The sequence below is a fragment of the Chroicocephalus ridibundus genome, chromosome Z (assembly GCF_963924245.1).
Source record: "Chroicocephalus ridibundus chromosome Z, bChrRid1.1, whole genome shotgun sequence".
Lineage (NCBI taxonomy): Eukaryota > Metazoa > Chordata > Aves > Charadriiformes > Laridae > Chroicocephalus > Chroicocephalus ridibundus.
Genome location: NC_086316.1, coordinates 56769630 through 56781783, shown reverse-complemented (window position 1 = coordinate 56781783; position 12154 = coordinate 56769630). Strand labels below are relative to the sequence as shown.

At 40.1% G+C, this 12154-nt stretch overlaps 1 protein-coding gene across 6 annotated transcripts in view; it reads right to left on the bottom strand.

Moving 5' to 3' along the window:
• RFX3 (regulatory factor X3) overlaps positions 1 to 12154 on the bottom strand; it is a 140380-nt gene that overhangs the window by 19958 nt on the left and 108268 nt on the right. For all 6 annotated transcript variants that reach the window (XM_063320044.1, XM_063320042.1, XM_063320039.1 and 3 more), the window contains one exon: positions 722 to 843. In XM_063320044.1, coding sequence (XP_063176114.1) covers positions 722 to 843 — 122 coding nt within the window. The remainder of the gene's footprint in view (positions 1 to 721; positions 844 to 12154) is intronic.

Genomic DNA, 12154 nt, shown 5'->3' with positions numbered 1-12154 from the left:
GGACTGAAGGAAGATTCAAAACATTTTAATGCTATGCTTATGTTTCCAAGGATTTCAATAAAAGCGAAATTAGGCCAAAGAATTTGGTGCTTGAAAATCCTAACCAAATAAGCCTACATCATCTGCAACAACACAGCCAAAGATTCTTTCTACATAAACAAGTAACTAAATTACCATTTATTTTCATTACTGAGAATGCTTAGCTGGATCAATGAATCCACAACTCAGGACATTTCTCAACATGAACTTTGGGGTTCTAGTTCAAATTACTTGGCTTTTTCCACTTCTAATACGACAGCACACTGGATGTCTAATCTACAATAGTAATGCAACGCCGCCACCCTCCCCACCCACCTTTTATAACATGAAACGCACTGTAATACACATGCAGGGAACAGCTTCAATCGCCAGAATTTCAATATGCATGTCTAATATAACTTTGCACAGCAACTACACTGTGATTTATATAATATTAAATGTATCACACAAATACAGAATTTGCATTTTTTTCCTTTTATACTTCTGTGATGCATATTAAATACTACATAAACCTCACAACACAGAACACATGACTTAACTGCCTTTTTGCTGTGTTGTGAGTAAGAATTTTAAAGAGGACTTGATAACTTTAGAAGCAACTACTGCACTTGCGTGACTTGATGTTCACAGTGATGATGAAGTTAATCTTATTTACACAGCAGTATAAAACCTGTTTTTATACCTAAAAACTGTTGATGATGCTGGCTTTGGGCAATGACAGTTTGTTCAACAGATGTGCCTGTCTGTTGACCACTTCCTGTGAAGCCATCTGCAACTCCATCCACTTTCTGCATAGGCTTATACCTACAAAAATATCAAGTACAAAGTCATCCTTTCTGTTCACTTCTTCATAAATAAGATCATACCATCTACATTCGCTCTGGTTTCTTCACCTCAAAATAAATTTTGATGAAAAGTAGCAAAAGAATTTACACATTTCTATTTATTTTGTAAATAACAGAAGACACAATTACTAAGGGAAGCTAGAGCATCAACAATGCATTACAGAATTCCTGAAGGTGATGTTACATCACCATTACCAATTTCTTGTGGAATTTACCTTAGGAACAACATACCATAAGACCAGCTAATTTACACCAAAAGGAATCAAATCTTTCCCATTCAAAATAGCTTGATTTCCCAATAATGATCTAACTAAAAAATAACGTTTCATTAACTTTAAGAAAAAACAACATTACTGTCTGAGGATAGTGGAAGACTTTTCAAATCCAACAAATTTCTCTCATAAGCATAGAACGCCTGAGAAAGCTACTTGGAAGCACAGAATCTTCACAAGTCAATTCTCAGAACCTTTTATAAAGGGCAAAAATCACAATGATAAAATGGGAATGCTGGTTTGGATGGTCAAGTGTTTTCCTGACAATCAGTATGACAGGCTGAAGATCATGCCTGTCAATTCCAACACAACTGAGAATTTACTCTCTCCCAGGTCTCAATGAGAACAAGTTGGATGCTTTGCACTTTTGAAAAAGAATTGTAGCCACTAGAAAAGAAAATAAGAAAAACCCTGAAGCTAAGGAAGGTGTATTTTAACAACCACTCAAATTGGAATTGTTGTGCAGACTGTAAAATTCCATGCTAACTTCAGAAATGTGATGAGAAATTCCACTCTTGATGCATTACTCTGAGAAGCTGTTTCATCAGTTGGGAACATTTCATTTTGTTTCCAGTGAACAGAACGCAGCACTGTCTCATATTTTACTTTAAAAGGAAGTTCCCATGAAAGACATACATTCAATATTCTAGGCATTCCTGACATGAATCTAAATATACAATAACAGAAGACAGACACAAGGTACACTCTTCAACAGAAAGACTGCTGGCGTGATTAACAAATAGTTTTATAACTTTACGAATTTCAATGCTTGGGAAAAAAGACACCTATCTGTAATGCTCCAGTGTAAAATCCTATACTTGTTGAAGACGATAGTGAAACTCTAATCAACTTTAATAAGGAATCAAATTTCATCTCTGGTATCATGGTAGCACTGAACTCTTCTGGATGAGCTTGTTATTACTTGGTAAATCTACCTGCAGTAGGCAGTTAATCTGTGAAGAATTCTTAACTTCTCTCTCACTACACATTATAATTACAAATACCAGGCAGAAGATCAACTTCTGGAAGTATTTCTAAATCTGAACCTATACTTTAAGATAGTTCCATTACCTTCTGCAGAATTTATTATTTTACTGACCCTTCAGCTCCTGACATAGGATTCAAAATGGTTTGAAGACATAAATATAATACTCCTCTAAGAGTTTTTCAGTTATGTAAAAAAAGTTTTAATTAAAGTATAAAAGCCAACTTAATCCTTTGGTGCTAGGAATCAGGATTATCCACCTACTTACTCCACTGTGCTTTATACAAAATATGCTGGGCAAAATGCTTAATTCTGGCACTATGACAGGTAACTCATCACAGCAGTTAACCAGTTTCAACAGCATTAGAAAATTACTTACAAAATGAAAGTAAATAACGAAAAAAAGGAACAAAATTATTTTTCACGAGTTTCAGATGAAACATAAGCAGACAGTGGTTAACCATTTTAGATCTGCTGCCTTTTGTGGTTTAGGCACCAAACAGCTCTCCTGAATTCCCTAGTTATATTTGAGCCATTTTTGGTGCATGAAAGAAATAGTTAACATTTCCTAACTGGTAAGAGTCGTATTTTCTAAAATTATCCAGACTTTTACTCTATTTCCCTATTTTAATCACTATTAACCTATACCTTAGACTGGGAGCAGAAAACAATAACTGACCTTACATGAATATTACAGCTTTCGAATTATACTTGACCCCAAAAGGACACCATTTGAATTTTATATAGGTTAGCATAAACACAGTAAAAGTTTGCAGAGTCTTTAGTTAACAACACACATTTTCTCAATTTGTGCAAAGCTATGAAAATAAAAAAACACAACAACACTGAAACCAGAACATGGAATCAGGTAATTCAAAAATGACACTGAATGGTATGCTGGTCTCACTTTGCAGTTAATTTAGAATACAACTTCATTGACTGCCGAAGTACAACTATGCCAACTTCATTAACAGAAACTTCCTCTCTCACTGCAGAACGGATTAGTAACTTCCTGACTAAAATTCATGTGCAGCAAACAGCCGCATATTCATTAATAAGATAAAGCAGAAAGCTGAATGCCTGCTTGGTTTGAAATGCACATATGAAATTCGGTAGGGAAAAGAAACAAGCTGAAAACTATCAAAACCATGAGGACCCAAAACGGATTGACTAAGTCGCAAGTCAGACAAAAAACAGATAATTTTTTCAGTTAAATTTTCTGCAGATTTTGTTGTTTGCTTGTACTGTTGCGATGCTGCCACTATTTGTATTTTACTCTAAGTCTTAGAATTCACTTTTTTTCTGAAAAATCCAACTCATGCTCTTATGCAATTTGTAATATTCTCTCTTTTTGTTAAAAAACTAACGTTTCTATCCTTCTGGCTTGCTAAAAACAAAACGTAGGGGCTCTAGAAAGAAACAGAACTAAGCTCTAAGGATTCGCTTCCATTTTATTTTTATTTTAAATCTGTTATTACGATTTATCACCAGGAGTTCACTGATGTCTGTGAGAAGTAAGTTAATGTACCAAATCATGTAACAAAATGGTTACCTTATGCATAACAAAGTGTAAAGTATGCAAAAGCATTTTACTACTATATGCAAATAAAATGTTGACATTGATGCTACTAGGGGAAAAAAATCAGCCTTTAAAATTAGCAGAAAGCAAAAATTGATCCAAACAGCTTGCAACACCACAGGCAACACGTACTAAAGCTGTTAACTATAGGAAAACGGAAGAAACTCAAATACTTTAAAAAATTATTGAAGATGCAAAACCTGCAAGTAACAAAGAAATACCTGAGAAGCATTTGGATGCTATCAGACAGTTTTGGTGTGTAGATCAAGTTTGTACTAGTTGCTTTCTAGTGTTTGAATAAAATAAAAGCTCTTCCAAGTATACTGTTGTCATACATCGTGAACCGGAGGCTTACGTGGAGGCTATATTTCAAAAATAATCTGGAGGCTATATTTCAATAAAAGGATGGTTATCTGAAATAAAACGTAGTAAAACTAAAGAAATTTAAGGAATGCAGATTTCATGTGTGTGCTTTAAAAACATCTGTCCTCAGTCCAATATGCATTGTTGACATATGCCTAATCTCAAAGCCTAAAAAGTACTTCACAGTTTTTTAAGCCACGACCACCTCAGTATCATAACCATATTATACAGAAAATGTCTACGCTTGTTCAAGAAAAAGACTGTTTTTTTTTTTCTGAACGGCTCCATTAGTAAGTTGTTTAGTAGTTTATCATATAAGATCTCTTATTACCATTTTAGGATATTATGTCTTATCGAACTTGTAGCCCAGTTTTGCAGATGTCAGTATTTGTTGGGCTATGATACCGTGCTCTCTGTCTTCAAAAATAATCTCACTATAAAAATGCATAATTTCTCTGTTGTCCATAAATACAAGCCTTTTTAAGCTGCTTTTAAAAAGATCTCTAAGTAGTTGACACTTTGGACCCACAATGGCTTGGTTTAAAGTAATGTTTGAACAGTATATCCAGGAAACATGAGAACACAGGGAAGAGAAGAGTAGAAAAATACAGACTATTTTCTACATAAAATGAAAACACAGGGTAAACAACATCTATAGGAAGCAGTGATTAATGATTCCCGGTTAGAACAATAATATATGTGTTAGCTGAATGTTATAATGTACAGCAGATGACAATATAGTTATTGTATTCATTAAAAAAAAAAAAAAGCTGAACGTTCAGCTTCCATAAATGAAAGCAAAAAGGTATAACTGTAAGAACTGCAATATGTATTTGAAATTAACTTGGAAATCTGGAGGTTTACTTCTGGAAACAGAATTTAAAACATACATTGCTATGAATGCCCCAAAGAAAAGGCAAGCATACCCATACCAATTTCCCTAGACTAAGCAATAAAGATAATACAGCTTATGAGCCACAAGCTTCTACTCAGGAAGAGCTGAGTAAAAACAGGCTAAAAATGGAACTTAACTTTAGGAATTGTATCTCTGATACGTTTCCCATAAGTAGTCTGACAATGAACGCCTATGGAAAAGAGATTTCACACTAAGATTGTACTTTAAAGTGGCAAGTGTTTAGTGCCACTTTAAAACTATGCAAATATATTTGGCATAATACATAGGTTGAATAGTACTTTATTTTTACCTAACAGCCTTTGGCTAATATCCATTCACTGTTAGTCAGGCCTGTGTTTGATCCAGCACTGATGGATAATACAGCCATTTAAATAATCCTGTTTTTTTCTGCCCTGGAAAACATCTAGGAGCAGAATGACACAGGAAAGCCAAGCCTTCCATTGCAAATCTGAGCCATACCGCAGGTCCAGCTGAAAGGCACAGTGTTAGCTATTATCTTCCAGCCAAAACTAGTCGTTAACTGCATTTCTTCAGTTCCCAAACCACTGTCTCAGATGGATGATAGGACTGTGATCTGCAGTTGCTTTGTTTTTAATTCTTACTGGAACAGAGTACTCCTATAGCTCACGCTGATCACAACCAAGGCTAAACCTTCCATCTGAAATTTATGTCTGATAAATCTCAGACCCTTGAATTCAAGCCCAGAGCAAACTCTGAAGAGGAACATACAAGAGCACTTTGGGATACTCAAGTTATGCAAATAGAAAAGATGCACGACCCTCAAATTAAGAACAGGAAAGAAGAAAAGTGATCTGTAGCACACATTCACTCTACAGTCTTTCCATAAAGGACAGGAAACGTTTATCCAATTAGATGTGTCTGACAGAGGTGGTAGAATCATTATAACTACACAGACAAAGCATATTGACTGCAATTTACCACTGATCTAAAGGACAAAAATGAGAAATAGTAATAAAGCTGGAGAAAGAGACACATTACCCTAATCATGCAAATTATAATTTTCAGTCCTTTAGTTATCTCTTAATATATCCTGCTAAAATTCTTGATTACACTAGTGTAACTATGATAAAAATACATACAGACATATCAAACATTGACATTAGATAGTAAGCATGTTCTGTAAATGTGGAAGAAATCTTATTTCAAAAATACAAGTTCATTTTTTAAATTGTGCACTGAAAATTGTAAGCCATGCCATTTTTATATTTAGCATTTCCTTTTTCCCCCCAACCCTAGCTTCTGAGGGCTACAAAACACAAGCATATCTCAGTTTCCATTAAAATTAATCCAGCAAAATATAGACATTTTTATTTCAAGAAGTTGGAATAATGCTTGACATTGTACTAGTAAAGACTACTCTAAAATTAAAAAGTAAGGCTACAAAGAGAGGAGAATGGAGCAAAGCTCATGGTTGCTGCGCACTAGCTGTAATGAAGTAAACAGGCTAGATTGCGGAAGAATTTAATATATTTGTTAAATCTTCTTTTAAAACGACTATCATAATCTTCATATTGCAATGAGGCAAAAAATGTTCTGGAGTCATCACACTTGGCTTTAAAAATTCCTGTTTCAATTAGAAAATTTTGCAGTTTTCTGGTTTAGATAACTATGTATAAATAACTTAAAGTAACAGCAGCTCATGAGTTTCCATTTTTCAATGAAAATTTCCTGTATTTTGTTAGATAAACACCTTCATTCTGAAAATTTCTATATCCTAGTTTGGATTGCTAGCATGTTTGCTAGCATGTTTGATGGTATGCAAAGCAGAGACAATATACATATTTCACTGTGCAACTGTCTAAGTCTGATTAGCTCCTTGATCTCTGCATTTTATTTCTTTGGGATGCTGGGATTTTGGAAAGACACTACCTATTTTACTGAGATCTGTGTACCCTAAACTAAGGGATTATCGAGGTTTAGGTTGGGCTGGACACTAAATGAATGACAGATGCTCTCTATTAGTCAGTCTTCCTTTCCAGAAGGAAGGAAGGGAGAGTAAGTGAGAGAAATTTATGGGTTGGAACAAAACTAAAACAGCTTTAACAAAATATGAACAATAAAAAGAAAAAATGTAATATTAATAAGAAAATAATGAAATATATGCAAACATATTTAAAACCAATGTTGTGCTCCCAGGATGGTGATCACGTTGCCGGCAGGCACTGGGAAAAATCACAGACTGGACTCAGCAGCAGATGGAAAACGGATTCAGGAACACACAGATCGGGATCAGAGGCACAAGAACAGACAGAGTCCTCCTTGATGCTGGCCACTGAAGAAAAGAGGGTGACCCCCTGGATCTCTCAGCTTTTATACTGCACAGGATGCAGATGGGATGGAATACCCCGTTGGTCAGTTTTGGGTCACCTGTCCTGTCCGCTCCTCCCTACAGCTGGGACCCCTTTAGGCTCTTCCACTTCAGACCCTCTGACTTGGGTCGGGGTAACATAACAAAGTTAGCTGACCTTGGTTGTTATAGCAATAAGTATAAGCAAGAGCCTCTCTGCATACCATTCTGTGGCATTAATACAAACATCAGGCCTCATCACTCTGGAGGCAGACACTGTCTGAAGAACATGCTGTTAATTTTAGTATATGCATCCAGTTAGAAGAGACTTAACTGAAAAGTAAAATTACTAAAAAGAAAATTGGTTTTGTTCTATCTCAAACCAGGACAGGGATGAACAAAGATCCTCAGAACTACTTTATACTGTATAAATAGTACACCAGTAGTACTATGTGAACAATGCTTCCATTTCTAGGGTACCTAACAGGACATCACAAGATTTTAGGAGTACAAAGTGATCAGCCTGTCTTTTGTCTTAAAAGACAGGAAAGTAAGTAATGCAAGTTCCTGTGCAAAGAGACAAAGCCTCATCTAGGAAGGTATACTGGGACAGCTGCTTTTAAGGATTTAATAACAAAGAACTTTGTTCTTATTAAGATATAACAACATGGTGGTCTTTTCTCCAGTCAGTATTGCAGATGGGTGATAGAGGCTTCCACTTCTTTTCCTATTCTCCTCTGTCTTACTGCTAGCCTGAAATTAAGATAATAGATACCCAACTTTTCTACTACAGCACGGTATTTTTCATGTAGCAGCTACCTACTCAGCATAATTATCCAGTGCCTTGTAGTTCCCATCCTTCATCAACATCTTTACAGATTCTCACAGCACAGCTTAAGATTTGTATGAATTGAGTATGAATGGGAGTGTGCTTGTGTGTGCATGCATGGGTGAGCTTGAGTGGGTAAAATTAACTTGCTTGAGGACTTTGTAAATGTCTATCACTTTTTCTTACCATAGAACCCTGCGATGAGTTTTGTAACAAAAATTTCCAACATGCTCATATTGGGAGACATTTCATGCTTCCATTGTTATGCCCAGTACAAGATACTTAAGATTATGTATCATAGAATCATAGAATGGTTTGGGTTGGAAGGGACCTCAAATATGATCGAGTTCCAACCCCCCTGCCATGGGCAGGGACACCTCCCACTAGACCAAGTTACTCAAAACCCCATCCAGACCGGTCTTGAACAATTCCCAGGATGGGGTATCCACAACTTCTCTGGGCAACCTGTTCCAGTGTCTCACCACCATGATAGTGAAAAATTTCTTCATAACATACAGTCTAAATCTATCCTCTTTCAGTTTAAAACTGTTACCCCTCATCCTATTGCTACACTGCCTGACAAAGAGTCCCTCTCCATCTTTCCTGTAAGGCCCTCTTCAGATACTGGAAGGCCACTATAAGGTCTCCCCAGAGCCTTCTCTTCTCCAGGCTGAACCCCAGTTCTCTCAGCCTGTCCTCATAGGAAGCGTGCTCGAGCCCCCTGCTCATCTTCGTGGCCCTCCACTGGACTCACTTCAACAGGTCCATGTCCTTCTTGTGCTGAGGACTCCAGACCTGGATGCAGTACTCCAGATGGGGTCTCACCAGAGCAGTGTATAGGGGTAGAAATCACCTCCCTCAACCTGCTGGCCACACTTCTTTTGATGCAGCCCAGGATTTGGTTGGCTTTGTGGGCTGGGAGTGCACATTGACGGGTCATGTTGAGCTTCTCATCAAGCAACACCCCCAAGTCCTTCTCCTCAGGGCTGCTCTCAGGCCATTCTCCACCCAACCTGTATTTGGGCTTGGGATTGCCCGGACCCACATGCAGGACCTTGCACTTGGCCTTGTTGAATTTCATTAGGTTCACACAGGTCCACTCCTCAAGCCTGTCCAGGTCCCTCTGGATGGCATCCCTTCCCTCCAGCATGTTGAATGCAACACACAGCTTGGTGTTGTCATCAAACTTGCTGAGGATTCACTCAATCCCCACTGTCCATGCTGTTGACAAAGATGTTAAACAGCACTGATCCCAGTACCGACCCCTGACGAACGCCACTCATCACTCGTCTTTGCTTGGGCATTGAGCCGTTGGACCACAACTCTTTTAGTGTGACCATCCAGCCAATTTCTTATCTACACAGCAGTCCACCCATCAAATCCATGTGTCCTGGTTCCGGTGGGGATAGGGTTAATTTTTCCTGGTATTCCATGCCATGTGAGCCACGCCCACCCTGAGCTGCCGGGGGAGGGGGCAGGAAGTTGCTGCTTAAAAGCGGGCTGGGGCGTCCCGGTCCGGCCAGCGAGCAGCGGGGAGCGGCGGTTCCATAATCGCGTTTGAATATTCCCCTATCCGTGTTGTTGTTTGCCTGTTCCCTTTGCTGTCCTGTTAAACTGCCTTTGTCTCAACCCAAGAGTCTTGCCTTTTCTTACGATTCTTCCTGTATTAGGAAGGCGCGAGCGAGCGGCACGTGGTTCTTTGTTGCCGTCTGAGGCTAAACCACAACAGTCCTTTTTGGCGCCCAACGTGGGGCTCGAAGGGTTGAGATAACGACAGAATCCAACTAGAACGTGGAAAAAAAACGGGTTTGGGTTTTTTTTTGTATGCATTTATTTTATTAGGTAAATAGTCACTGGTCATCATGTTGCTTGGTTTGTTCTCATGGCTGTGTTACATAAATTCCTATATGGCTTATGTACTCCCTGGCAGTAATGGAATGGAAAGGTGAAGAGGGACCAATGGTGGATGAGGTAGCTGGCCGGCTCCGGCGATATGAAGAAAGTCTCTCTTCCCCCCTTGTCTCAGCTGTGGAGAAACTGTCGCGGAAGGTCCAGCAACTTGAAGAGAATATGTTCTACTCCCCACCTGCACGGGCCAGCATCTCAGCTATTAGAAGCAGGCATTTCCCCACTCAAGAGAGAGAGTACAAAGGGTACACACCACGAGGCACCCTGTGGTTCTACCTGCGGGACCACGGAGAGGACATGAGGAAGTGGGATGGACAACCTACTTCGATCCTGCGGACACGGGTACAGGAGTTGCAAGGAAGGACAACCACAAAAGGGGATCCCTCCAGGAAAAGGGCCGTTCCCCAGACAAAGCAGAAGGCCTGATCTTGCTTCTGATCCTCTTGAAGGAACTTCCAAGTCATTTATGCAAGAAGTGAGTAATGGATACTATGACCAGTATTAGGGGGGCCCTGCCTCCAGCCAGGTGGAGGAAAGGGACAACCGGGTTTATTGGACTGTGTGGATTCGATGGCCTGGCACATCAGACCCACAGGAGTATAAGGCTCTAGTGGACACGGGTGCGCAGTGTACTTTAATACCATCAAGCTATAGAGGGGCAGAACCCATTTGTATTTCTGGGGTGACAGGGGGATCCCAAGAGTTGACTGTACTGGAGGCGGAAGTGAGCCTAACTGGGAATGAGTGGCAAAAGCATCCCATTGTGACTGGCCCAGAGGCTCCATGCATCCTTGGTATAGATTACCTCAGGAGAGGGTATTTTAAGGACCCAAAAGGGTACCGCTGGGCCTTTGGCATAGCTGCTTTGGAGACAGAGGAAGTTAAACAGTTGTCTGCCTTGCCTGGTCTCTCGGAGGATTCTTCTGTTGTGGGGTTGTTGAGAGTCAAAGAACAACAGGTGCCGATTGCTACCACAACGGTGCATCGGCGGCAGTATCGCACTAACCGAGACTCTCTGATTCCCATCCATGAGCTGATTCGTCAACTAGAGGTTCAAGGAGTGATCAGCAAGACTCGCTCCCCCTTTAACAGTCCCATATGGCCGGTGCGAAAATCTAATGGAGAGTGGAGGCTAACTGTAGACTATCGTGGTCTGAATGAAGTCACAGCACCGCTGAGTGCTGCCGTGCCGGACATGCTAGAACTCCAGTACGAACTGGAGTCCAAGGCAGCCAAGTGGTATGCCACGATTGATATAGCAAATGCATTCTTCTCAATCCCTTTGGCAGCAGAGTGCAGGCCACAGTTTGCTTTCACTTGGAGGGGCGTCCAATACACCTGGAATCGACTGCCCCAGGGGTGGAAACCCAGCCCCACCATTTGCCATGGACTGATCCAGACTGCACTGGAACAGGGTGAAGCTCCAGAACATCTGCAATACATTGATGACATCATTGTATGGGGAAACACAGCAGAAGAAGTTTTTGAGAAAGGGAGTAAAATAGTCCAAATCCTTCTGAACGCTGGTTTTGCCATAAAACGAAGTAAGGTCAAGGGACCTGTGCAGGAGATCCAGTTTTTAGGAATAAAATGGCAAGATGGACGCCGTCAGATCCCAATGGATGTGATCAACAAAATAGCAGCTATGTCTCCACTAACTAGCAAAAAGGAAACACAGGCTTTCTTAGGTATTGTGGGTTTTTGGAGAATGCATATCCCAGGTTACAGTCAAATTGCAAGCCCTCTGTATCAAGTAACCCGGAAGAAGAATGATTTTAAATGGGGTCCTGAGCAACGACAAGCTTTTGAACAAATCAAACAGGAAATAGTCCATGCAGTGGCCCTGGGGCCAGTTCGGGCAGGACAAGATGTTAAAAATGTGCTCTACACCGCAGCCGGGGAGAACGGCCCTACCTGGAGCCTCTGGCAGAAAGCACCAGGGGAGACTCGAGGTCGACCCCTAGGGTTTTGGAGTCGGGGATACAGAGGATCTGAAGCCCGCTACACTCCAACAGAAAAAGAGATATTGGCAGCATATGAAGGGGTTCGAGCTGCTTCGGAAGTAGTTGGTACAGAAGCACAGCTCCTCTTAGCACCTCGACTGCCGGTG